Here is a 27,458-nt window from a genome sequence, read left to right as displayed (position 1 = left end):
GGTTTGGCAGCCTGCTTAGTGCCCAGCTCGGCCTCCTGCGTGCTTTTGGGAGCTGGTGGCAGAGCTCAGGCGCACCCTCGCCTGAGTTCGCCTTTCGCGTGACCCCTCGGCCGGCAGCCGGCCCTGCCCTGCTGGGCTGAGCCCAGGCACCGCCAGGAGCCGACCCCTGCCTGGGCGAGACCCTCCGTCCCCACAGAGGAGTTGCCCTGAGAAGAGCCGCGGGCCCCATCCCCTTCGCGCGTCCTGGGGTGCTCAACGGTGCGTCGCCAGCTGCGGTGGGAGTGGGATGAGAGTGGCCAAGCCCAAAGCTTGGTGCCTGGAGGGAGGGGAGGAAGGCTGGTGGGGCTCCGTCCGAAGCCAGCGGGGCAGGTGGATTTTCAAAAGCGTTGCTCGGCGGGGATGTGCTGCAGCCGGGGCAGTGCCTGCTTCTCCGCCCCGGGGTGTGTGTCCCTCTGTCCCTGTGTCCCCACGGGCAGCCCGAGGGGTGACGCCTCGTCCCCCCGCGACCCTCCCACTTGCTGGTTACCGGGGGAGGCAACCGGACCCCTCCCGGGCTGTCCCACAGCCGCTGCTGCAGCTCATCCCTCCAGCAAGGGCTCGCTCAGTGCCCGGCGCTTTCTGGAGCGGGGCTCTGCCGCACCCGGGGACGGCGTGGGGCAAAGGGGTCCCTGGGGCTGCGGGATGGGTCTCGGGGCTGTGCCGGGACAGGGACCCCAACTGCCAGCTCCCGGGGGGCTGTGGGGGGGTGACAGGGCAGGGTGTGGCTGCGCCGATGGCTTGGTTTGGAGCGAGCGTACTGCGCCTTTCGGGACTTCCCTGTACTTTTGACCGTCTTCACTGTATACTCTCCGGTGACTTGTATTTTCAGGCTTGGTGTTGTAAGATGCATTGCCATGACTCCTCTGTTGCCCTTCCGTAACGACAGGAAGCAGCCCAGTTTGAGAGCTCCGGCATTAACCACACTGATTTCTCTTCCCCGCTGTCCCATGCAGTGTCATTGCTTGTTGACTTGCTGGTTTCATTTTTTTTTTTTTGAGATACAAACTGAAGTATGAGGGGGGTGGGGTTTTTTTTTTGAAACTATTTAAGAAACTGCGGAAAAATGTTTACCTGATCTGTGTATTCTGGTTCTTTCTTAACACTTTTCTCCTGTTTCAGCCAACATTAGCGTTTACGTTTGCAACTACAAATGCAGTTTTCAACCATTCTGAAACCAGCAGGGTACACTAGATTTCTTAGTAGTTTTCTTAGCTGAAATCCCAGATGTTTTCCTTTTCTTTCTTCAGTATAAGTTACCAGAAAGGATTAACTGATGCATTTTTGTGTTGTCTTCCCCTTTAGTAGTTATATTTTGTCTTTTCTGCACATCTGTCTACTAATAAAAATGTGAAATGAAAATATCCCTGTACTACTGTTACTTCCCTGTTAAATGAGCTGGTTGGTTTGCAGGGGTTGTTTAAAGTTGCGAATAATGACTGTTCACAAGGTCAGTGTCGCTCCGGTGTCAACGCCTAAACATAAACGTAAACATCTATAAGGTTATTGGAAAATAAAGCTGCAGTTTGACAGCTGCCTGCCTCAACCCAAGGCTAAAGAATGAACTGATTTAGAGAAGTGCTCTGGCCCAAGGCCATGGGCTTTGCTGTTAGATTTAGGCTCCCCAAGTCTGGGAGGGGGGAGACCAGTGGGAAGGTGGTTTGTGGCCTCGGGATGCAGCACGCAGGGTGATGCCTGGGGTGGGGGGCACAGCGCCTGCTGCGGCGGGGCCTTCGACCTTGTGGAGAAGGGTGGCAGGGGTATTGAGGTCGCCGCCGCCAGCACTTCAGGGTGCGTGTCCTGCCTGGCCTGTGCTGTTCCCTGCAGGCTCAGGAGGGGAGAGGTTTGGTTTTGCCGTGCCTGGCTGCGGCTGTCACACTAAAATTAGGGGAACGCGCACAGGAGTTGCGCTTTCTGCACTCGGCATCGTTTGCGGCAGCAGCTGCGGAGTCGAATGTGGCCGTGGCCTGAGTGCTTTGGGTTCACAGCTGTGCCGGGGGAGTGGTGACGGCATTTTGGAGCTGCGTTCCTGGAGGAGCCTCCGTATGGGGGGACGGGACTGAGAGGGACGGTGCTGTCGGGGCCTTCTGGCGTGGATCAGGCTCGCTTGATCTGCCTGGTTCCTGCAGCACCGGGCTGCCCAGAGCTACCAGCAGCTGCTTCCTCCAGCAGAAGGTGTGGTACCAACGCTCCAGCCCACCCTGCACTGGGTAAACACGGCTGCCCCGGTGCAGAGTTCCTCCCCCCCCCCCCCCCCCCCCCCCCCCCCCCCCCCCCCCGTTTCCCTGATGGCTGAGTGCAGCTGAGCAACCTTGGCTCTACCATCAGCCTGTGGAACGGGGTGAGACAGGAGATCGCTGCAGAGAGGAGCCCTGCTGGAACCGACAGCGTGAGGAAACGGGAAAACATCCCGTTTGGTCTTGGCTGGAGAGGAGGGGAGGCTGTGCGTGGCCGGCTGCGCCGTGCCGCCTGCAGCAGGACCCCCCGGGCGGGTGGGAAGGTGCTGGAGGTGCCTTTGCTGCCTTGTGCTGGGGGGGGAGGAGGGGGATGGAGGGCAGCACGGCCCATTGCCCCCAGGCACAGAAGCGCTGCCCATCCATGCCCGCAGGAGGATGGAACAAGAAGGACGAGGATGGGGACAGCGAAGCAGCACTGGCTGAGGCCCTGGTGAGGAAATCTCCCTGCTGTGCGCTGGCACCAGCTCTGTGCTGTTGCCTTTCATCACTTCCAACCGCTTCTGGACCCCGACACGCCAGCAAGGACCGACCCACCCTGAGGGGCAGCAGCGGATTTCCATACACGAGAACCTAAGCGTGTGAAGGTGACTTTTGGGGGAAGTTTCCCAGAGAACAGCTCCCGTGAGGCAGCAGCTCTGACCGCGGGCAGAGGGGATGCCAACGCTGTGGGCTCAGCCGCTGGCGCAGCCCTCCTACAGCAAGCCCTCAGCCGGCAGAAACAAGTGGTTCCCGTGGTAGAAAGGTTTGTTCTTCTCTCGTGGATCTTGAAGCAGCATTGGGAAGTGCAAACAAAGCCGCCCGCCTGCTGCGTGGACATACACGGCTTCAGGCTTACCCACCTCCTCTGCTGCGCGGGGCCAGGACGCTCAGGAGGACAAGCCTGGGGCAGGAGCCCCCACCACTGACCCTTCCTGCTGGTGGGGGCCACGGACCTCAGGGGCCAGGCCGTGCTCCCTCCTTACTGCTCCCGGCTGCTCCGCAGGGATGCGGGCAGAGCTCGAGGCCAGAGGACACCGAGGCAGAGGCGATGCCTGCGGCGGGAGTCCGGGTGCTGCCCAGGATCCCGGCCCCGCTGCCTGGGAGCTGTCGGCACCGAGGTGCTTCGCCTTCGCCCCGGCATTCTGCTGCCCCTGCAGACCCATCCGCCGCTCCGGCCCTCCCAGCTGAGCTTCTGCTGCAGGGCCAGGTGGAAAGGGACAGGCTGTAAAAGCAGAACTGCTCCTGGAGCCTTTGAAAATGCAGACAAACACCAGTGATACGCTCAGATCTTTATTAGGTGGAAGAAGGGCTAAAAAGAAATGAAACTCCTAAAACATTCACCGGACTGGTGCAGGACAAGAAGGACCAGGAGCTGCCTCCAGGGTCTTTGTTTTTTAAAAAGTGGGGAGGGACAGGCGAAGTTTCCTTCCAGTAGCTCTGGCTTTCCGGGGCAGGGTGGGTCAGGGCAAAAGAGGTACAAGACACAGCTTATAATTTTATTTAAGAAACCGCTACATAGTTTTTGCCTCTAATGATGCCAAGGAGGTTCCAGGACACGCTGAGCCATCCAAAATCTCTTACTAGAGAAACAAAAAACCCCATAAACAAAAAAGAAAACCTTGTCTTTTTTTTTTTTTTTTTTATTATTCAAAAATTAAAAAATAAACATGTGAAGCTGCAGCTTACGGCCACGCTGACCAAACTGCCCAGGAGAGTCCATCTTCCACAGCAGGACGAAGGGGGGAGGTGAAAGAAAGGGGAAGGCCCACAAAACATTTTTTTCTTCCTTTTTTTTTTTTTCTCTTTAAAGTAACAGCTATATTGGGGGCTGAGGGCAGAAATCAAAACTACAGGACACATCTTGATTTTTTGGGGGGGGGGGGGGGGCATACTTATTTTCCTGAATTTAGAACTGCATTAAATAAATGGGCTCCAGCTAAAACAAAAAAAAAACCAAAAAAAAACCAAAAAAAAAAGGCGCAGTTTTTCTTTGACAGAGTTATAAAGCCCATAGAGCTTACAAAAACAAGGAAGGATGCCCTGGTGCAGATGTGAAATGAATAATTAGTTTTCCTACAAAGAAAATAAAACAGGCTGCAAGATGCAGAAAACCACATTTAGGCTCTATTACATTTACAAATACATACATAAATATATTACATACAACAGCAACTCAAAGAGGAAGCAGGCGAGTCACACGGAGGATGGCTGGCTGGCTGCAGTTCTCCCCGCACAGACGTTTGGCTGAGCAGTTACTTCTTCTCCTAATCATTCCAGGAATGGGCTTCAGCTTCTTTTTCTCTTTTCTTTTTTTTTTTGTCCTTCTCCTCTCCTTTCATTTTCTCCCCCCTCCCCGGTTTCGGATTTAGTTTGTCCAGTATGGAGAAGTGCCATAGGCGGTTTTGGTAGCCTGAGACTTTTGCTGCATGGTGCTGGGCTGGTTGCGCTGGCCAGATCCACCCTAGAAATCAGAAAGGAAGATGACACGGGCATCAGCGCTCCCAGAAGACGAGCCCATCCGGACGTCACCAGAAGAGCTGTGGCCCCCGAGGACAGCCCTGACACCCACCAGCACAGCGAAGCTCCCCCCTGAACGGATCTGTTTCTGCTCCGCAGCCTCCCCGCGTCTCGCGGTCCAGGACAAACGGCCGCAGAGACACCAAGCAGCAGCGCGGGCACGCACCAACCCACCGCCCACCCACGGCCGGGCCAAGCACAAGGCAGGAGAGGAGCAGGACTGGGGACACCAAAGGAGCTCTCGAGGTGGACGGAGGCGGTGCCCCAGCCAAGGATGTCACACATGTGGAGAGGGAAGTCATCTCCTATTTCTGGACTCTAAGGCCGAACACTCTGTTTTTTCAGTGAACATTTACAGCGAGGAAAGGACATGCGTGGGCTGGTGAAACCAAATCAGAGCCAACACCCAACCTGCAAGGGGAGGCTTCATTTTACCCCGCGTTACAGTACAAGGGCTCACGTCCTGCTGTCCTGCCACAGCCAGGAGACAGCAGCGCCTGCCCCGGCTTCACACCTCACAGCCCATCTCTCTGCAACTCGCGTTGGGATGGCCTCTTCACAGAATCACAGGCTGGCTGAGGCTGGCAGGGACCTCTCTAGCTGTTGTGTCCAACCCTGTTGCTCAAGCAGGGTCACCTACAGCCAGTTGCCCAGGACCATGTCCAGACAGCTCCAACGGTGGAGATTCCACAGCCTCTCTAGGTAAACAGTTCCAGTGCTCAGTCACCCTCACAGTAAAAAGGTGTTTCTGGATGCTCAGAGGGAACCTCCCGTGTTTGTGCCCATTGCTTCTGGTCCTGTCACCGGGCACCGCTGAAAAGAACCTGGCTCTGTCCCCTTTGCGTCCTCAATTCAGGTACTTACACACATTGATAAGATCCTCCTGAGCCTTCTCTTCTCCAGGCTAAACAGTCCCAGCTCTACCAGCCTTTCCTCCTATGAGAGATGATCCAGTCCCTCTACCATCCTTATGGCCCTTTGTTGGACCCCCTCCCACGTCTCTCTCGTACTGGGGAGCTCAAAACCAGACACAGGACTCCAGGTGTGGCCTCACCAGTGCTGAGGGATCACCTCCCTCAACCTGCTGGCAATGATCTGCCGAATGCAGCCCAGGAGGCTGCTGGCTGCCTTCGCAGCCAGGGCACATAGCTGGCTCATGGTCAGCTGGGTGTGCACCAGGACCCTCTGTGATTTTTTCTGCCAATCTGCTTTGGCCCCCAGCATATTCTGGTGCGTGGGGGGGGTTGTTCCTCCTCAGTGGCAGGACTTGGCACTTGCCCTGGCTGAACTTCATGAGGTTCCCGCCCCATGCTGGTCAACAGTATCAAGTCTCTCCGTTTGCAATCAACGTCAAGGCCCGTTCCCAACGAGCAAAGCGAAACCCCCCAGACCCTGCTGGGACGTGGCGGGAGCGATCTGCCCCCAGGCACGCCGCAGAGGCAGACGGGGCCGACTCACCTGCCCATCTTGCTGAAGGTGGTGGTGCAGCATCTGCGAATGAGGCTGCTGGTGCGCAGGCAGGATATGCAGGAACGGGGCTGGAGCGTAACCCGGGGCAGCACCAGGGTTCAGGGGCCCAGTCGACCCGAGCGCAGAGGGCAGGCTGAAAGGAGGCGGCGTGCCAGCGTGGAATCCCTGCTTGTCAAACGTCTGCACGGGAGGCGAGGGGGACAATGTCAGGGACCGCTGTGAGCAGCCCCATGGCAACCAGACAAGAACAAGAGTGGCCCAAACACAAGCATCACCTGAACCCGTTTCCAACCCCATGAGCAAGCCAAGTCACATCGAACCTGCAACCACTTCATCAGATGAGTGTCAGCTCCTGTTCTCACCTGTATTTCTGCACTAATGCCGCTGACAATTTATTTTATTTTTATTTCCATGGCCACCGTGTTCCTTTTTTCCCCTGACCTCTTTTTACTCAGTGGGACATGGGATGGAAGCAGCTGCCTGAAGTCAGTCCTTCACACATCACGGGTGCTCAGCCTGGAACTGCTTGACCTACCCAGGGCAGCCCAACAAAAACACAAAAACAACTTGCAATAAGATTTTCCTCCCCCTGGCCAAAGCTTGGCCCCTAACACTAAGTGTGTAGCTGAGAGCTGGATTCCTCCCTGTAAGCACGGATCACAGCCAGACACCAATTCCCCCGGCTGAGGGTGCAAGGAGGAGAAAACAGGAGCTGGACACCAGCCTGCTGCACACCAGAGCTTGTCGAAGTGCTTTCTGCTTTCCCTGGGAAGAAAACACTGAGCAAGTCACAGGAGAGCGCGGGACAGGGACCTCTGGTGTTAGGGGTGGGGGCTACTGACTGGTCTCTCTGGTGAAAAGCAAACGGCCTCTCAACTCACCTGCTTTTGGGGCTATTTTGACTAAAACCGTGAGCACCATCACACTTTGTTAGCACCCAGGACACAGCTCGCGTGGGGCAGTGTGGGCAGCGTAGAGCGCTGCACCTACACCAGCAGCTCCCTCAGGAGCTGACACGGCTGGTGGGACACGGTGGGACAGAAAGACAGACTCCACTCCAACAGCAAAGCCAGCATAGGGAATGCCCCGGCCCGCTGCCCCGGAGACCGACCAGTCCGGGAACAGGAGGGAGCCACTGGCCTGGCCTCAGGACATGATGGAGGAGGGTCCAGTCTTGCTCACCTGAGTCTTGTTATAGACTGAGCCACTGATATCAGGCACACCTGTGTTAGTTGAGGTCACAGAAACACCTGTAAAACAAAAAAGCCACCAACAATGAGAAATTCAACCACTACCCAGTGTGAGACCCACACTTTTCTCCTGGCACCGCCAGCTGGATGCACCTTCATCCGCCGCCGCTGCACCACATGCCCCGCTGCTGCTGCTGGCCAGCCCAGGGGGTTCTCCATGCTCCCAGACCCACAGCACCCCACGTGGGAACAGAAGAAAGGGCTGGGTTCCTAGACCCTGCTGCAAAGCAAGAAATCATCCCACGGGGGTAAACCACCCACATCCACGACCCAGCAGTTACTGCCTCGATTCAGATGCACTGCAGCAGGCAGCAGCTGGCTGCACGAAACACTCATTTAAGCTCACGAAAAGCCACCTTTCCCCTAGGATTAGGGATGCGTTTGTCTCTACTGCAGCATTCAAGAGCTTTCCAGTAGTGAGCTGAGCGATGGACTCAATGGAGCCCTCGTCCTTTCACGTGCTGCAGAAGGGCAAGGTCTGCAATGCTCCTCTGCCCTGAGAGAATCGGTATCACTGATTCAGGCTGGCATCCACCTGGACCAGCTGGTGCCACAGCAGTCTCAGAAACACTCACTCACCAGTGAGGTGACTCAAACCAGCCACTGACAGTCTTATAAAGACTGGCTCTACGCATTTCTCCTGGATCAGAATGAAACCAGCGGTTCCTTCGGCCAGTGAATCGCAGGACTGGACTCAGAGGGTGTCCACCTCTCTAAGGCTGTACACTTCCTAGGACATTGCTCTTTTTTGGATTACTCCTCCACAGAGGAGAGTGTGATCAGCTCTTGCCTGAAGACAGTCCAGTTGGTCTTTCACATGCACAGCAAATGCATGGTATTTGCTTAAGCCCAAGGGTGAATTAATTAGCGCTAAGCAGTTCAGTATACCTTTCTCGGCTCTGACCAGCATGTGCAGAATAAAGCTTTCATATTAGCCATATAAATTCTTCAGCCTTTACAGTCACAAAGGAAACATTTCCAGGCATGAAACAATGCGATGAGTTACAAGGTGTACGGACAGCAGCTGAAACAACAGCCCAGAGATGCGTGAACTGCTCTGTTTGCTCCTAACATACAGCTATCTCAGGTGCCTACCAAGCAACTCAAAATCTAGTCATCATTTGGCAGACGACCATTTCAGCAGCAGCATGCAACTGCTTAGGCTTCGAAAACATGGCACTGCTGCAGGACCACCATTCTTCAGCAAAGAAAACTTCGGCAGAGGAAACAGCTCATAATTTCTCCCATGTAGAACTGGACAAAGCTGCGTATCAGCCACACAAATCCTTATGCAAAGTTCAGCCATGAGGTTCAGAAGGAACACTTGGGCCATTAAATAAGCATTTTGTATACGGGAGATGGAGAAACAGCTTGGATCGTGACCCTGTTTAGAGCTGGCTGCTGTGTTGACTGCACAGCACTTGTAATACTGGGAGTTTGCCCTACTAAGTCCCACTGAAGAGCAACCTGAAGTCTCATGTTACCTTTCCCAGGTCCAGTGCCAGCAGATTTGTTTTGTGCTTGAGATGACCCACTGTAGCCTCCTTTGCTGTAATCTCCAGCTGCCGTTCCCTGCGTTAAGTCATCATAGCCTGCCGGTGTGTACAAGACAAGGTGTTACAGTGTGCAAGCAGCTCTGCAGACGCTCACGTGACAAGCGCGGTGGTAAAGATACCTGCTCCATAGCCGTGCTGCCCATAGCCACTCGCTTGCTGGAAAGGAGTCGACGCGGTGTTCAGGCTGACTCCGTGCTGTTTGGCAGATGCTGGAGGTACCTGGACAAAGGAAGGGAACAAAAGGCGCTGTTAACCGGGGAACAGCAGGCAAAACGCAAGCTCCCTCTGCCATCTAGTGGGGATGGCACCTCCACCTCTCATGGGAAATCTAATCCGGATTTGGGAGCGCTGCGATGGCGTGGAACTTGGCACTCACGCTTCCAGCAGCTATTTGCTGCAGTGGATTTTGGGGAAGAGTGGCCAGAAAGCTGCCCAGCGGAAAAGGACCTGGGGGTTTTGGTCAACAGCCGGCTGAACATGAGCCAGCAGTGTGCCCAGGTGGCCAAGAAGGCCAACGGCATCGCATCCTGGCTTGTATCAGGAATAGTGTGGCCAGCAGGAGCAGGGAGGTGATCGTGCCCCTGTACTCGGCACTGGTGAGGCTGCACCTCCAGTACTGTGTTCAGTTTTGGGCCCCTCACTACAAGAAGGACCTTGAGGGGCTGGAGCATGTCCAGAAAAGAGCAACAAGCCTAGTGAAGGGTCTAGAGAAGAAGTCTTATCAGGAGTGCCTGAGGGTACTGGGATTGCTTCTTCTGGAGAAGAGGAGGCTCAGGGGGAACCTTATCGCTCTCTACAACTACCTCAAAGGAGGCTGCAGTGAGGCGGGTGTTGGTCTCTTCTCCCAGATAACTCACGACAGGACAAGACGAAACAGCCTCAAGTTACATCAGGGAAGGTTTAGATTGGATATTAGGAAAAATTTCTTTACTGAAAGAGTGGTCAGGCATTGGAACAGTCTGTCCAGCCTGGAGGTTTTCAAAAAACGTGTAAATGTGGCACTTCGGGATATGGTTTAGCAGGCATGGTGGTGTTGGGTGGATGCCTGGGCTCGATGATCTTAAGAGATCTTTTCCAACCTATGATTCTACGCTTTGTGCAAGCCCCAAATTTTCTGATATAGCCGCCCCTCTGACTGCAGCGTGACCCTGTCTCAGAACAGGCCGTGCATTTCTTTCACATACTAACTGTAAACAGAAAATTCTCACCCACAAACCCAAGAAGGAGCAACCATGGTGCTTTCCCTCCAAAACCAAATGAAACACCAACTCGTGCCAGAGGCTGTTTTGTAAAACAGTGCCCTACAGGGCCCTAAGATAGATTCATCTACCCTTCTGCCTGGAACATCACCTACTCCCAGATAACTTTCTTCCTCCTGAGACAACCAGCACTGCTCTCTGACTTAATGGAGTCTCATCCATCCTCAAAAGGATTTCCTAGGCACTCTTAGCTCACTGACTCAGCCTTAGGTCTCCCCTTGACTCTCCAGAGACTGGTAAGGGCTTTCAGAAACACCAAGTCCATGAGCTGTAGCTGTCTGCTATTTACAGTAACCTGTGCTGGAATCCATGAGTTCTGGCTTTTCAAATTTCCTGTTGCCTTGGGGAATGGACTGCAGCTATTTTCTCATGCTTGCACTTTTTTACAGATCCCTTGCAGACTGGGGAAGATGACACTACTCCACTCTGGTGAGACCCCATCTGGAGTCCTGCATCCAGCTCTAGAGCCCTCAGCACAGGACAGACCTGGACCTGTTGGAGTGGGGCCAGAGGAGGCCACAAAAATGATCAGAGGGCTGGAGCACCTCTCCTGTGAGGAAAGGCTGAGAGAGTTGGGGCTGTTCAGCCTGGAGAAGACAAGGGAGACCTTGTTACAGCCTTTCAGCACTTGAAGGGGGCTGACAAGAAAGATGGAGACAGACTTTTTACCAGGCCCTGTAGTGACAGGGCAAAGGGCAATGGTTTCAAACTGAAAGAGGGCAGGTTTACATTGGACATAAGGAAGAAAATATTTATGATAAGGGTGGTAAGGCCCTGGCCCAGGCTGCCCAGAGAAGCTGTGGATGCCCGCTCCCTGCCAATGTTCAAGGCCAGGCTGGCTGGGGCTTTGAGCAACCTGGTCTGGTGGAAGGCGTCCCTGCCCATGGCAGAAGGGTTGGAGCGAGATGACCTTTAACGTCCCTTCCAGCCCAAACCGTCTTGTGATTTCAAGACGTAGAAGGTTTGCACCGGAGAGAGCAAAAACCAGAGAGGCATGAAGGGAGGGTTACAGTTTGGACTGTCACACTTACAAACATAGTTGGCCCATACTGGAATGCACTGGGTACACCGGGCACACCGGCGTAATAAGGTAGCCCAGTGTAGCTGTAGCCCGGGGGCAGGGTCGGGTTGAGGAAAGGCTGCTGAGTTGTGTGGTGAGTCTGCGTCTGGTTCTGCTGCGGCTGGGCGAGCGTGGTGGCAGGGGCAGGGGAGGCAGAATCCCCACGGCCAAATTTTGTTACATCACCTGCGAAAGAAGGAACTGATCAGAAAAGCTATCAAAGCTACTCCAAAAGTGGAGGATTCATAGGATTCAAATACTCAGAATACAAGTAGACAACTACAGAAGAAAGCACATCCTATACTTGAAAGGCTGCAGTTGTTCACAGGAAGCGCTCTCCCGGTCTCTGTTCCTGGCGACCACACGGACATGGCCTGTTTGTGGCACAGAACGCTGTGCCATGGCTAATCCACTGACAAAATGGAAATACCAATACTTACCTAACTCACACAGTCTGAGCAGATTAATTACTATCAAGTCATTGCAATAAAAGATGATAAAAGCAGAAGTATGGTAAATAGCGAAAGAGCAAATGGTTGTTGGGTTAAAGTGTGACTCTCCTGGAGGTTAAACTGATTAGCTAAGCTTCATGGGCTGAAAGCAAATTAGGATTTACAGGTAGTGATGTTTGTCAATGTCTGTTTATTTGTCAGGCATGACTAGTTAGATGTCCAGTTCCTCACACCACCAAAGTTCTGCAGACAGTAGGTGAAGGCCAGGAAAGCAAGGCTTGCATCGTGGGCCACCTTGTTGAAGAAGTAGGAAGGGAAATTCGGTTATTGACCCAAAAGCAGTCTTCCAAGAGAAGTGATTATGAAGCAGACAACTCCTGAACTCTTGCATTTTCTGGCAGCCTACAGAACAGCATGTTCACGTGTTTTTTAGGGACGTGACATCTATCAATTACATCTCTCTTATTCCCAACTAGTATTCCTTTCTGTTACTTACCAAGAAGTATGACAATATTTAACACCATCATTATAGGAAACATAATGCCTATGGCTACAGTTTTAAGCTGTAATCAGATGGCAGTGGAAGAAAACCACTAGCTGGAAATCCTGGATGGCATTAATGTCATCTTTGCACAACGATAACTGAAGAGCAAAAGCACAAATGAGGAAAGGGCTTCTTAAACCACAGGCTTCTGGGAATGAGGTCCTTTAGATTTGGGGAGGGTGAGGGACAGCCTGCTAGATGCAGCTCCTGTGCACCATCAAGTGCTAAAATAGCAACAACAAAGTATGGGGAGCTGCTGAGGCAGGGGTCTATTCCAGTCCCAAAAAAGGAAAGCAAGTCAGCTGAATTTTGAGAAGAATGATTAAGCTATGGAGTATTTTCCAAGCACTTATATGTGCTTGGGAAGGGCACGAGATGACACTGCTGTTTACAGTCATAAGAACTTCCCACTTATTCTCAAAGGTTATTCAACTTACTCCCAGAAGTCATCACGTATGAATTACTGAACAAAACCATGAAGAAACATCAGTGTCAGGGTTGAGAGATGCTCGCTTTTGTTTGACTAGTTGGGACTGATGGGTTTAACTGCTTACAGAAGGGAAAAATGATTGCTCTTTCAGCAATGGCAGTATGACCTGCGTTTAGAAACCAGCACATCTCACTTACCACCCTCATCTTTAAATAGCACTCACCTGAGTATGGGTTGTTAGCAAGGCTCCCATCTCTGCCTGTCAAGGTTGCAGGAGCAGGGAATGTAATTCCGTAGTAATCCTTGGAAAGAGACAACATCGTTTATTAATAGTTGAAACAGTAACAGAGCTGGGCAGCTCTTATGAACCCTGTATTACATGTGTAAGAAAATTTGAAAAGGAAGAATTAAAGGAAGTATAGGCAGAAGCTGACCTTATCGCTTACAGCAGAGCTGAAGATCTACCTGGATCCTCAGCTTCAAAATCAACCTACCTTACAGACATTCTTAATATTATATATAAATACTTCATCCCTTAATTGTAAGTCAAAGGCTGTCATCTTCCAGTAAGACTGTGCCTGGAAGAGCAACATATCATTGGGGCCAACAATGTGCGCAGTCAGGCTAGGACCATAACTGCAACATGCATGCAGCCTAAAGGTTCTACCCTTGTACCAGGCACTGTTTTCCAACAGTGGAAATGTCAGTTAGGAAAACCGCACAAACATTAAAAAAAAAATTTTAAAAAAGGAGAAAAATAGTTACTACCTCATGAGTGGAAAATATATTTAAACTAGGCTACAAAAGACCTCAGATCAGTAGTCTAGAAAGTGAAGCGTGCATGAAGAAAAATTTTTGGTACTGTTAATAAATAAAATTTTAAAAAATATTTGTTTAGCCTTTGATTATTTTTTAATTTTTATTTTTGTGCATGTCTTATACATATTAGTACAGTAGTATATGTATATAATTCAGAATCAAAAATATACTGGGGGTGAGTGCTCACAAATTTTTTACTGACGACATATGTAATCAGAAACGGTGGAGACCATCGCCTGCATCAGATCATTGCCTGCATCAGATCATTCTTCTAGGTCCTCTACAGGAAAGCAAGACAGTCCTCACCCCAGAAAGCTTGTACTCCGACATGACAGCAAATGCCAGCAAAACCAAAATAGCCTTTTTTCTTCAGTTTGGGAGAAAAAGAGTTCACCCTCTCTGGGTGAACTCCACATGTGGGGCTGGTACTCTGCTATGCATTTTTCCTCCTAATTCTCATGGTTTACTCCTCACCACCTCCAATCTGCCAAGAGTTAATGCTTGAACTACTAACGTATCCATTCCCACACATTGTCCAACACTGGAAAAAAATCCTCCCGCTTCATATCCCTCTCTGCAAATTCCCCAGCACCTCACATACTTTCTCCAAGTTGACAGCACCTTCCACCTTGCTGCATTTCTGTGCATCACCCCCCTGTTTCCTACACCCAATGCTTCATCACTGAACATGAAATAATCCAGCATGGATTCAGTATTGCAGATGCTTTCTCTAACTTGAAGAAGTGCTCTATTTCATCATCCTTTCCTTCGCAGGTAATTCCACCTTATCAACTCTGGCATGAATCACTTCACAAAACACAATGACATTCACATTAAAAGTCTTAGCAGGCTACTCAAAAGCAGTGCTCCCACCTCGTTCCAAGGAAAATGCCACAAAAAGCAGATCTGGAGAAGAGACCTGAGGATTTGGTGGATATGAACTGGAGCTGAGACACTAGCACTTTCCCCTATATAAACTGGACAAAAATATAACCAAATCTGCATGAGAACTGGGTCTAAGGATTGCAGTTATTCCCATTGCCTCTCAGGTGGGGGAAAAACACATCAGCACTGCACATCCCTATCCCACACACCCGTGCATACACGAACATTTAAAACAAAAAAGAAATCATTAGAAAATACGAGCACGAGACAGATGTCTTTGCACCTCATGCCCACCCATATGAAAAGATCAGAAGAGATGCGCTGCTCTTCAGACAACAGGTGTATTTCCAGACATACAGAAGGCACGCAGGAGAAGGTACCCAAAGTCAAAACTGAAGTATCAGGAAGAGACTCAAAAAGTGAGACAGAAAAGGACTGAAAATGGTAAGTGATCTGATCACAGAATCACAGAATGTTCGAGGTTGGAAGGCACCTCTGTGGGTCATGTAGTCCAACTCCCTGTTGAAGCAGGGTCACCTAGACCAGGATGCACAAGATCTTGTCCAGGCGGGTCTTGAATATCTCCAGAGAAGGAGAGTCCACAACCTCCTTGGGCAGCCTGTTCCATGGCTCTGTCACCCTCAGAGTGAAGAAGCTGTTCCTCATGTTCAGACGGAACTTCCTCCGCTTCAGTTTGTGCTCGTTGCCCCTTGTCCTGTCGCTGGGCACCACTGAAAGGAGCCTGCCCCATCCTCCTGACACCCACCCTTTTCAGATATTTTTAGGCATTTCTAAGGTCCCCTCTCAGCCTTCTCTTCTTGAGGCTGAACAAGGCCAGCTCCCTCAGCCTTTCCTCATAGGAGAGATGCTCCAGTCCCATCACCATCCTCGTAGCCCTCCGCTAGTCTCTGTCCAGTAGTTCCTCATCTTTCTTGAAGTGGGGAGCCCCGAAATGGACACAGTACTCCAGATGGGGCCTCACTAGGGCAGAGCAGAGGGGGAGGAGAAGCTCCCTCGACCTGCTGGCCACACTCCTCTTGGATCCCATTGGCCTTGTTGGCAGCCAGGGCACACTGCTGGCTCATGGTCAAGCTGTCGTCCACCAGGACACCCAGGTCCCTCTCCACAGAGCTGCAATCCAGCAGGTCCGCCCCAAGCCTGTACTGGTGCATGGGGTTGTTCCTCCCCAGGGGCAGGACCCTGCACTTGCCTTTGTTGAACCTCATCAGGTTCCTCTCTGCCCAACTCTCCAGCCTGTCCAGCTCTCGCTGAATGGCAGCACAGCCTTCTGGCATATCCACCACTCCTCCCGGTTTGATGTCATCGACAAACTTGCTGAGGGTAGATTCTAACTCTTCGTCCAGGTCACTGATGAAGAAGTTGAACAAGAGTGGGCCGAGTACTGACCCCTGGTGGACACCACTAGTTAGAGGCCTCCCACTAGACTCAGCGCCACTGATGACAACCCTCTGAGCTCTGCCCTTCAGCCAGTTCTCAATCCACGTGACTGGCCACTCATCCAGCCCACACTTCCTGAGCTTCCCTGCGAGGATGTTATGGGAGACAGTGTCGAAAGCCTTGCTGAAGTCGAGGTAGACAACATCCACTGCTCTCCCCTCATCTACCCAGCCAGTCACACCATCGTAGAAAGCTATCAGACTGACCACGCATGATTTCCCCTTGGTGAATCCATGTTGACTACTCCTGATGTAATAGATTTAAGCTCCAGCAAGCAGCTCGCTGGGTACCACGCACACCAGCTAAGGCATTTGTAAGATCTCTGCTACACAGGCAGCCTGCAACAGACTAACAGAAAAGATAAGCATATCCCAATGCAGTACACACACTCACACACACGAAAGAAAAACCCAAACCACAGTGAGAATTCACAGCATCAACACACACATTAAGAAATAGAGTTAAATTAAAAAAGAACCCCATCACAAATATTCCCACAGGCTCCTGTCTCCCAAACACCTAATGTTGCCTAATTTCTACAACCAATTCAAAACATAACAAAACTCCAAAAGCTAAAATCCAGAATCATCGTATGAATAGTTGAAAAATCCTTCACGACACGTATGCTGTTAAACATCAACACAAAGAAGACAAATACCATGGGGGTGGGAGAGGTGACAGAAGACCCCAAAAATATTCTGCAAGGTGTTTGCAGAGACGGGAGAAACACTTCCACTAGCAAAGTTGCAGACACTATAGAGAAAGGAAAAGACAAAAAAAAAAAAAAAGACTGACAAACTAAAAGTATTTGTCAATAAGAAATAAAGGAAAATATGCATTAACTCATATATACAAATAATATCAGAGCATCAAATAAGAAAAACAGATGTTGGTATGCAGAAAAACTGGAAAGTAGAAACCAGGGAAGAGAACTCAAAAAAAGGGACAAAATGGAAACGCAACATGCATCCACAGCACAGCTGCCCCAAAAGCCTCTGCTGCCACGCTTTCACGTTGCCCGCTGAGCCACAGCGGCACGGCAGCCGGGGAGGCTCCCCTGCACCCCGACAGCAGCCCTGGGAAAGAACCAGCTCCCCTTCCCTGTGGCCAACTCCCGCTCACACTTCGACAAGCACATCAAAAGCCCGCAGGAGAAGCAAACGGAAAGTAAAACTGAAAATGAAAATAGGGAAATTCTGCCTAGATGATGATGATGAAAGGAAAGCCAACCCAGCGCATAAAGCCACCTCACAGCACCACCCCAAGCACAGAGACCACCCGCACCACCACCACGCTCCTCTCAACAGCCTCCTGACCAGCACCACCCACACACCCACCATGCCTGCGCCCGCAACCCCGCAGCCCCGCCTGCGCCACGCCGCCACCACGCTCCTGCTCCTCCTGCCGCCTCTCGCCACCGCCCTCGCCTGCCACCACCTGCGGCCCCGACACGACGCCTTCGCCTGGGACAGCCTCCAGCTCCTCCACGCCTTGGCTCCCAGCCCGACACAGCCCTGCCACCACCACCACCACACGCCCTTCTTCCCCGACAACCTCCTCCGCAACAACCATCCACACCACCACCACGCCACCGCCCTACGCATCCTACAGCACCTCTTCCACACCCTCAGCACACCCAACACCCCTCCACACTGGGACGCCCACGCGCACCGCCGCCTCCTCAACAGCCTTCAGCACTTCATGCATCACCTGGAGGAATGTTTGGCAGCAAAAGGCACGCTCTTCAAAAGGCAAGGGCCCCGCAATGGGCTGCTCCACCTCAACAAATACTTCAGGGACATCCAACACTTCCTCCGCATCCACAACCACAGCGCCTGTGCCTGGGACCACGTCCTCCTCGAAGCTCGCGTCTCCTTCCAGTACATTGACACACTCCTACGGCAGATGAGGAACCGACCCGCTCCTGCCCTCCACCAAACCCACCGGCACCAAACGCCGATGCCCAGCCATCAGCGGCAGCCACACATCCAGCAGACGCCGCAGCAGCCCCGGATGGGATTGCTCAGCACTGCTCAAACCTCTCCCAGCCCGGAGCCTGCACCGATGGGGAAATGGGACGATGACCAACACCGATGACTGCAGTGAGGCCGGGGCCAGGCTGCAACATGGCCCTCGCACCATCACCGGGGACACAACTCCAATGGAAGAGAAGGAGGACGACACTGCTAACGCTGCATGCTCATGGAAAGCCACAAAGCGATGGGGAGAGGGGTGGTATTTATTATCCATGGCGTTGTCCAGCCTGTCCAGACTATGACCTGTGCTAATGGAGGGGAAAGTCGTCAGGGACACTATGCAACTCTCATCACAATGACTACTTATCACAGAACTTCAATTTGTTTACTTATTTATTTATTTATTTATTTATTTAACTGGCAATAATTGATATATTAATATATTTATTTATTTATTCACTTGTTGCAAATAAAGACTTTATGCAAAAACAAAAAAGACGAGAAAAGACGTGGTCATCATGCATGTGCCCGACAGGCAAAGTCAGGGTCTCTGCACGCAGGCAGGGACGAGCTGTCCTCCTGCAACCTGTCCCACCAATGTCCCCTCCCCCAGTCAAAGGCTTCCACACTGCAGACCACTCTTAGGGACCCTCCATGGTCCTGCAAGTGCACAGGCAGCTCCTGCTGATGCCAGACCCTCGCAGCACACGCTGGCCCACACACCATCAGCCTTACCCTCTGCGCTCCTCCTCTCCCAACACCCACCTTCCCCTTCCCAACCCTCTCCCACTGCCAAGACATCAAAGTCACCTCCAAACCACCACTCCACCACAAAAAACATCCACCAATGCCACAGAAGTGCTTGCGAACAAGCACGGTGGCATGGGCAAGGTGTACCTCAGTGAGGTGAGGAGGGGACCCACCAAGCCCTGCCGAGATTTGGACATGGAACACAGCCATGTCTGTCCTGTGCTCAGGGCTCCCAACCTGCATGCAGGACTCCCACTGGGCTCTCACCAGAGTGCAGCGAAGGGCCAGAATCCCCTCCCTCCACCTGCTGGCCACGCTGCTTTCGATGCACCCCAGGATACGGTTGGCCTTCTGGGCTGCGAGCGCACATTGCTTCAAGACCCGCCTGGACAAGGTCCTGTGCAGCCTGCTCTAGGAGACCCTGCTTCGGCAGGGCGGTTGGACTACATGACCCACAGAGCTCCCTTCCACATCCCTACCAATCTGTGATTCTTGTCAGCCAACACCCCAAAGTCCTTCCCCTCAGGGCTGCTCTCAATCCATTCTCCACCCACCCTGTATTTCTGCTTCGCGTTGCCCTCACCCATCTCCAGGACCTTCTGCATGCAGCTGCAAGCAGCCTCACAGCCACAGGCCCCGGTTCTCCTTGGGCACTTCAACCACCCTGACATCAGCTCGGAAGACCGCACAGCCAGGCACACGCAATCCAGGAGATTCCTGCAGAGCACTGATGACAACTTTCTGATGCAAGTGGTGGAGGAACCAACAAGCAAAGGCGCTCTGCTGGGCCTTGTACTAACAAACAAGGAGGGACTGGTTGAGGATGTAAACGTCGGTGGTAGACTCGGCTGCAACGACCATGAAATGGTGGAGTTCAGGATCCTGCCTGGAGGAAGCAGGGCGATAAGTAGGATCAAAGCCTTGGACTTCAACAGAGCTAACTTTGGCCTCTTCAAGGAGCTACTGGGAGGAATCCCGTGGGTCAGGGCTCTCAAAGGCAGGGGGGTCCAAGAGTGCTGGTCGCTCTTTAAACATCACTTCCTCCATGCTCACGAGCGGTGCGTGCCCCTGCGAAAGAAATCTAGAAAAAGAGGCAGGAGACCCGCATGGATGAACTAGCAGCTTCTAGAGGAGCTCTGCTGGAAGAGAAATGTCCATGGAATGTGGAAAGAGGCGCATGCCACTTGCGAAGGGTACAGCAATGTTGTCAGAGCATGCAGGGATGCAACGAGCAAGGCCAAGATCCACCTGGAATTGAATCTGGCAAGGGATGTCCAAGACAAGAACAAGGGCTTCTTCAACTACATCAGCAGCAAACGGAAGACGAGGGATAACGTGGGGCCGCTGCTGAACGAGGAGGGTGTCCTGGTGACAGACGATGCAGAGAAGGCAGAGCTACTGAATGCCGCAACTGCTTCAGTCCTCAGTGCCAAGCCTGGCCCTCAGGAATCCCAGGCCCTGCAGCTAAGACAGGAAGCCTGCAGAAAGGAGCACTCTCCCTTGGTCGACGAGTACTGCGTGAGGGAGCAGTTAAGCAATCTGCATGCCCACAAATCCATGGCCCCGATGGAATGCACCCACCAGTGCTGAGGGACCTGGCAGACGTCGTTGCTGAGCCACTCTCCATCATCTTTGAAAGGTGCTGGAGGACTCGACACGTGCTCGAGGACTGCAGAAAAACCAATGTCACTGCAGTCTCCACAAAGGGTAAGAAGCAGGACCCAGGGAACTACAGCCTGGTCAGCCTTACTTCCATCCCGGGAAGGATGATGGAGCAACTCACTCTACAGGTCACCATCAGGCAAGTGGAGGAGAAGAAGGTTGTCAGCACTAGTCAAGTCAACATGGATTCACCAAAGGGAAACCATGCTTGACCAATCTGATAGCTGTCTACGACAGCATGACTGGCTGGGTAGATGAAGGGAGAGCAGTGCATGTTGTCTACCTCGACTTCAGCACGGGTTTTCAGACTGTCTCCTGTAAAATCCTCGTACGGAAGCTCAGGAAGTGTGGGCTGGATGAGTGGCCAGTCACGTGGATTGAGAACTGGCTGAAGGGCAGAGCTCAGAGGGTTGTCATCAGCGGCGCTGAGTCTAGTGGGAGGCCTCTAACTAGTGGTGTCCCCCAGGGGTCAGTACTCAGCCCACTCTTGCTCATCTTCTTCATCAGTGACCTGGATGAAGAGTTAGAATCTACCCTCAGCAAGTTCGTCGATGACATCAAACTGGGAGGAGTGGTGGATATGCCAGAAGGCTGTGCTGCCATTCAGCGAGAGCCGGAGAGACTGGAGAGCTGGGCACAGAGGAACCTAATGAGGTTCAACAAGGGCAACTGCAAGATCCTGCACCTGGAGAGGAACAACCCCATGCACCAGTACAGGCTTGGCACGGACACGCTGCAGAGCACCTCTGCGCAGAGAGACCTGGGTGTCCTGGTGGACAACAAGTTGACCATGAGCCAGCAGTGTGCCCTGGCTGCCAACAAGGCCAATGGCATCCTGGCGTGCATTAAGATGAGTGTGGCCAGCAGGTCGAGGGAGCTTCTCCTCTCAATCTGTTCTGCCCTAGTGAGGCCCCATCTGAAGTACTGTGTCCAGTTCTGGACTCCCCACTTCAAGTAAGATGAGGAGCTACTGGACACAGTCCAGCGGACGGCTACGAGGATGATGACGGGACTGGAGCATCTCTCCTATGAGGAAAGGCTGAGGGAGCTGGCCTTGTTCAGCCTCAAGAAGAGAAGGCTGAGAGGGGACCTTAGAAATGCCTAAAAATATCTGAAAAGGGTGGGTGTCAGGAGGATGGGGCAGGCTCCTTTCAGTGGTGCCCAGCGACAGGACAAGGGGCAACGAGCACAAACTGAAGCGGAGGAAGTTCCGTCTGAACATGAGGAACAACTTCTTCACTCTGAGGGTGACGGAGCCATGGAATAGGTTGCCCAAGGAGGTTGTGGACTCTCCTTCTCTGAAGATATTCAAGATCCGCCTGGATAAGGTCCTGTGCAGCCTGCTCTAGCTGACACTGCTTCGGCATGGGGGTTGCACTACATGACCCACAGAGGTCCCTTCCAATCCTGACCATTCTGTGATTCTGTGACCTTGCACTTGGCCTTGGCGAACTTCAGCAGCTTTGTGCGGGACCACCTCTCAAGCCTCTCCAAGTCCCTCCGAGTGGCATCCTTTCCCTCCAGTGTGTCGACCGCACCACACAGCGTGGTGTTCTCGGCAAACTTGCTGACGCTGCACTCAATCCCACTGTCCATGCCACCAACAAAGATGTTAAACTGCGCGTGTCCCAGTACCGACCCCTGAGGAACGCCACTCATCACGGGTCTCCACTAGGACACTGAGCTGTTGAACGCAACCCTCTGAGTGCGACCATCCACCCAACTCCTTCTCCACCGACTGGTCCATTCTTCAAATCTACAGCTCTCCAATTGACAGACAAGCCTGTTGTGCACGACACTGTCAAATGTTTTGCACAGCTCCAGGCAGATGATGTCAGTTGCTCTTCCCTTATCCACCAACGCCGCACACCACGCGTAGTAGGCCACTAATTCGTTCACGCATGACCTGCCCTTACTGAAGCCATGCTGGCAGCCACCAATCACCTCGTTGTTTTCTATGTGCCTTCACACACTTTCCAGCAGTATCTGCTCCATGATCTTGCCGAGCACACAGGAGACACTGATCGGCCTCAAGGGCCCCAGAACCTTCCTTGTTACCCCTTTAAACATGGGCATTGTGCTTCCCCTTTTCCAGCAGTGGGAACCTCACCAGGCGGCCACGCCTTCTCAAATAGGATGCAGACTCAATTCACATCTTCAGCTCCCACTTCCCTCAACCAGCACATGCATCTCATCAGGTCCCATCGACTTGCACACCTTCAGGTTCCTTAGATGGAAGCACTGGAGCACTACAGTCATTAGACCCACAGTCACCTCCTCTACTGACAGCTCAGGACTTACAGAGCTCCAGAAATTCCTGACAAATACATCATTTTCAAAGCTCTCAAAACGCGCTCATACGAAAACAAGAATGACAAACAAACAGAAACTAAAAAAGCCACAACAAATGCAGGAGCATTACACAAGGAAAAGACACTGGGGCAGGAAGGGAAATTCAGCGGAAAACAACTCGCATGAGAGCCAGCCTAGCACAGAAAGTAGAAACCACAAAACCACCACATCAGCGGCGCAACAGCCACATCTGTTGGTACTACCGCGCTTTCAGGTCCCCCACGGAAACACTAAAGCCAACACGACCCCAAAACCGCCAAGACTGAAAGCCGCACCAGCCAAGCACCGCCACCGCCCTCCCCACGCACGGACACCCCACCAACGCACTTCCCCAACACCACCACAGCCGCCACACCAAACTGAAAACCACACACGGAAACTCGACACAACCAGAAAGCCAGGCACCCAAAGACCACCCACCACATAAAGCCGCCACCACCACACCGCCCCAAGCACAGCGCCCACCCGCACCACCACCACGCTCCTCTCAACAGCCTCCTGACCAGCACCACCCACACACCCACCATGCCTGCGCCCGCAACCCCGCAGCCCCGCCTGCGCCACGCCGCCATCACGCTCCTGCTCCTCCTGCCGCCTCTCGCCACCGCCCTCGCCTGCCACCACCTGCGGCCCCGACACGACGCCTTCGCCTGGGACAGCCTCCAGCTCCTCCACGCCTTGGCTCCCAGCCCGACACAGCCCTGCCACCACCACCACCACACGCCCTTCTTCCCCGACAACCTCCTCCGCAACAACCACCCACACCACCACCACGCCACCGCCCTACGCATCCTACAGCACCTCTTCCACACCCTCAGCACACCCAACACCCCTCCACACTGGGACGCCCACGCGCACCGCCGCCTCCTCAACGCCCTCCAGCACCACATCCACCAGCTCCAATAATGCCTCGCAGATGACGCCACGCTCTCCCAAGACCAAGCGCCCCGCAACCTCATGCTCCGCCTCAACAAATACTTCAGGGACATCCAACACTTCCTCCGCACCCACAACCACACCGCCTGCGCCTGGGACCACGTCCTCCTCGAAGCTCGCGTCTCCCTCCAACACCTCCACAACCTCACACGCACCAACAACAACTAGACCAACGGCCCACAACAAACCCACCTCTCTCCTCCCACTCACCGCTCCCCTACTTACACAACCATTTATTTATTTTGCTGGACATTCATTTCTATATTAATTTATACCGTTATTTATTTATTTATGCACTTGTTGCAAATAAAGACTTTATGCAAAAACAAAAAAGACGAGAACATAAATACGTGGTCATCATGCATGTGCCCGACATGCAAAGTCAGGGTCTCTGCACGCAGGCAGGGACGAGCTGCCCTCCTGCAACCTGTCCCACCAATGTCCCCTCCCCCAGTCAAAGGCTTCCACACTGCAGACCACTCTTAGGGACCCTCCATGGTCCTGCAAGTGCACAGGCAGCTCCTGCTGATGCCAGACCCTCGCAGCACACGCTGGCCCACACACCATCAGCCTTACCACCCTCTGCGCTCCTCCTCTCCCAACACCCACCTTCCCCTTCCCAACCCTCTCCCACTGCCAAGACATCAAAGTCACCTCCAAACCACCACTCCACCACAAAAAACATCCACCAATGCCACAGAAGTGCTTGCGAACAAGCACGGTGGCATGGGCAAGGTGTACCTCAGCGAGGCGAGGAGGGGACCCACCAAGCCCTGCCGAGATTTGGACATGGAACACAGCCATGTCTGTCCTGTGCTCAGGGCTCCCAACCTGCACGCAGGACTCCCACTGGGCTCTCACCAGAGCGCAGCGGAGGGCCAGAATCCCCTCCCTCCACCTGCTGGCCACGCTGCTTTCGATGCACCCCAGGATACGGTTGGCCTTCTGGGCTGCGAGCGCACATTGCTTCAAGACCCGCCTGCACAAGGTCCTGTGCAGCCTGCTCTAGGAGACCCTGCTTCGGCAGGGCGGTTGGACTACATGACCCACAGAGCTCCCTTCCACATCCCTACCAATCTGTGATTCTTGTCAGCCAACACCCCAAAGTCCATCCCCTCAGGGCTGCTCTCAATCCATTCTCCACCCACCCTGTATTTCTGCTTCGCGTTGCCCTCACCCATCTCCAGGACCTTCTGCATGCAGCTGCAAGCAGCCTCACAGTCACAGGCCCCGGTTCTCCTTGGGCACTTCAACCACCCTGCCATCAGCTCGGAAGACCGCACAGCCAGGCACACGCAATCCAGGAGGTTCCTGCAGAGCACTGATGACAACTTTCTGATGCAAGTGGTGGAGGAACCAACAAGCAAAGGCGCTCTGCTGGGCCTTGTACTAACAAACAAGGAGGGACTGGTTGAGGATGTAAACGTCGGTGGTAGACTCGGCTGCAACGACCATGAAATGGTGGAGTTCAGGATCCTGCCTGGAGGAAGCAGGGCGATAAGTAGGATCAAAGCCTTGGACTTCAACAGAGCTAACTTTGGCCTCTTCAAGGAGCTACTGGGAGGAATCCCGTGGGTCAGGGCTCTCAAAGGCAGGGGGGTCCAAGAGTGCTGGTCGCTCTTTAAACATCACTTCCTCCATGCTCACGAGCGGTGCGTGCCCCTGCGAAAGAAATCTAGAAAAAGAGGCAGGAGACCCGCATGGATGAACTAGCAGCTTCTAGCGGAGCTCTGCTGGAAGAGAAACGTCCATGGAATGTGGAAAGAGGCGCACGCCACTTGCGAAGGGTACAGCAATGTTGTCAGAGCATGCAGGGATGCAACGAGCAAGGCCAAGATCCACCTGGAATTGAATCTGGCAAGGGATGTCCAAGACAAGAACAAGGGCTTCTTCAACTACATCAGCAGCAAACGGAAGACGAGGGATAACGTGGGGCCGCTGCTGAATGAGGAGGGTGTCCTGGTGACAGACGATGCAGAGAAGGCAGAGCTACTGAATGCCGCAACTGCTTCAGTCCTCAGTGCCAAGCCTGGCCCTCAGGAATCCCAAGCCCTGCAGCTAAGACAGGAAGCCTGCAGAAAGGAGCACTCACCCTTGGTCGACGAGGACTGCGTGAGGGACCGCTTAAGCAATCTGCACGCCCACAAATCCATGGCCCCGATGGAATGCACGCACCAGTGCTGAGGGACCTGGCAGACGTCGTTGCTGAGCCACTCTCCATCATCTTTGAAAGGTGCTGGAGGACACGACACGTGCTCGAGGACTGCAGAAAAGCCAATGTCACTGCAGTCTCCACAAAGGGTAAGAAGCAGGACCCAGGGAACTACAGCCTGGTCAGCCTTACCTCCATCCCGGGAAAGATGATGGAGCAACTCACTCTACAGGTCACCATCAGGCAAGTGGAGGAGAAGAAGATTGTCAGCACTAGTCAAGTCAACATGGATTCACCAAAGGGAAACCATGCTTGACCAATCTGATAGCTGTCTACGACAGCATGACTGGCTGGGTAGATGAAGGGAGAGCAGTGCATGTTGTCTACCTCGACTTCAGCACGGGTTTTCAGACTGTCTCCTGTAAAATCCTCGTACGGAAGCTCAGGAAGTGTGGGCTGGATGAGTGGCCAGTCACGTGGATTGAGAACTGGCTGAAGGGCAGAGCTCAGAGGGTTGTCATCAGCGGCGCTGAGTCTAGTGGGAGGCCTCTAACTAGTGGTGTCCCCCAGGGGTCAGTACTCAGCCCACTCTTGCTCATCTTCTTCATCAGTGACCTGGATGAAGAGTTAGAATCTACCCTCAGCAAGTTCGTCGATGACATCAAACTGGGAGGAGTGGTGGATATGCCAGAAGGCTGTGCTGCCATTCAGCGAGAGCCGGAGAGACTGGAGAGCTGGGCACAGAGGAACCTAATGAGGTTCAACAAGGGCAACTGCAAGATCCTGCACCTGGAGAGGAACAACCCCATGCACCAGTACAGGCTTGGCACGGACACGCTGCAGAGCACCTCTGCGCAGAGAGACCTGGGTGTCCTGGTGGACAACAAGTTGACCATGAGCCAGCAGTGTGCCCTGGCTGCCAACAAGGCCAATGGCATCCTGGCGTGCATTAAGATGAGTGTGGCCAGCAGGTCGAGGGAGCTTCTCCTCTCAATCTGTTCTGCCCTAGTGAGGCCCCATCTGAAGTACTGTGTCCAGTTCTGGACTCCCCACTTCAAGTAAGATGAGGAGCTACTGGACACAGTCCAGCGGACGGCTACGAGGATGATGACGGGACTGGAGCATCTCTCCTATGAGGAAAGGCTGAGGGAGCTGGCCTTGTTCAGCCTCAAGAAGAGAAGGCTGAGAGGGGACCTTAGAAATGCCTAAAAATATCTGAAAAGGGTGGGTGTCAGGAGGATGGGGCAGGCTCCTTTCAGTGGTGCCCAGCGACAGGACAAGGGGCAACGAGCACAAACTGAAGCGGAGGAAGTTCCGTCTGAACATGAGGAACAACTTCTTCACTCTGAGGGTGACGGAGCCATGGAATAGGTTGCCCAAGGAGGTTGTGGACTCTCCTTCTCTGAAGATATTCAAGATCCGCCTGGATAAGGTCCTGTGCAGCCTGCTCTAGCTGACACTGCTTCGGCATGGGGGTTGCACTACATGACCCACAGAGGTCCCTTCCAATCCTGACCATTCTGTGATTCTGTGACCTTGCACTTGGCCTTGGCGAACTTCAGCAGCTTTGTGCGGGACCACCTCTCAAGCCTCTCCAAGTCCCTCCGAGTGGCATCCTTTCCCTCCAGTGTGTCGACCGCACCACACAGCGTGGTGTTCTCGGCAAACTTGCTGACGC

General features: G+C 53.2%; 2 protein-coding genes and 1 pseudogene across 7 annotated transcripts in view; 2 read left to right on the top strand and 1 right to left on the bottom strand.

Moving 5' to 3' along the window:
- Positions 1-4,520: 4,520 nt before the first annotated feature.
- UBAP2 (ubiquitin associated protein 2) overlaps positions 4,521-27,458 on the bottom strand; it is a 176,361-nt gene continuing 153,423 nt past the window's right edge. For 5 of the 6 annotated variants that reach the window (XM_075447220.1, XM_075447221.1, XM_075447222.1 and 2 more), the window contains exons 22-28: positions 13,014-13,092; positions 11,336-11,550; positions 9,165-9,264; positions 8,974-9,081; positions 7,422-7,489; positions 6,228-6,419; positions 4,521-4,713 (exon numbers count right to left, since the gene is read on the bottom strand). In XM_075447220.1, coding sequence (XP_075303335.1) covers positions 4,618-4,713; positions 6,228-6,419; positions 7,422-7,489; positions 8,974-9,081; positions 9,165-9,264; positions 11,336-11,550; positions 13,014-13,092 — 858 coding nt within the window. In that variant the 3' untranslated portion in view covers positions 4,521-4,617. The remainder of the gene's footprint in view (positions 4,714-6,227; positions 6,420-7,421; positions 7,490-8,973; positions 9,082-9,164; positions 9,265-11,335; positions 11,551-13,013; positions 13,093-27,458) is intronic. The other variant, XM_075447224.1, reaches the window with a different exon arrangement.
- LOC142358883 (interferon-like) lies at positions 17,291-18,049 on the top strand. Its single transcript, XM_075411339.1, has one exon. The coding sequence runs from the start codon at positions 17,291-17,293 to the stop codon at positions 18,047-18,049; it is 759 nt and encodes a 252-aa protein (XP_075267454.1).
- LOC142358861 (interferon-like) lies at positions 23,218-23,798 on the top strand (annotated as a pseudogene).

Source organism: Opisthocomus hoazin, chromosome Z (genome assembly GCF_030867145.1).
Source record: "Opisthocomus hoazin isolate bOpiHoa1 chromosome Z, bOpiHoa1.hap1, whole genome shotgun sequence".
In the NCBI taxonomy this organism is placed as follows: Eukaryota; Metazoa; Chordata; class Aves; order Opisthocomiformes; family Opisthocomidae; genus Opisthocomus; species Opisthocomus hoazin.
Note: the sequence above shows the minus strand (reverse complement) of the source record. Positions and strands in the feature narration are given on the sequence as shown.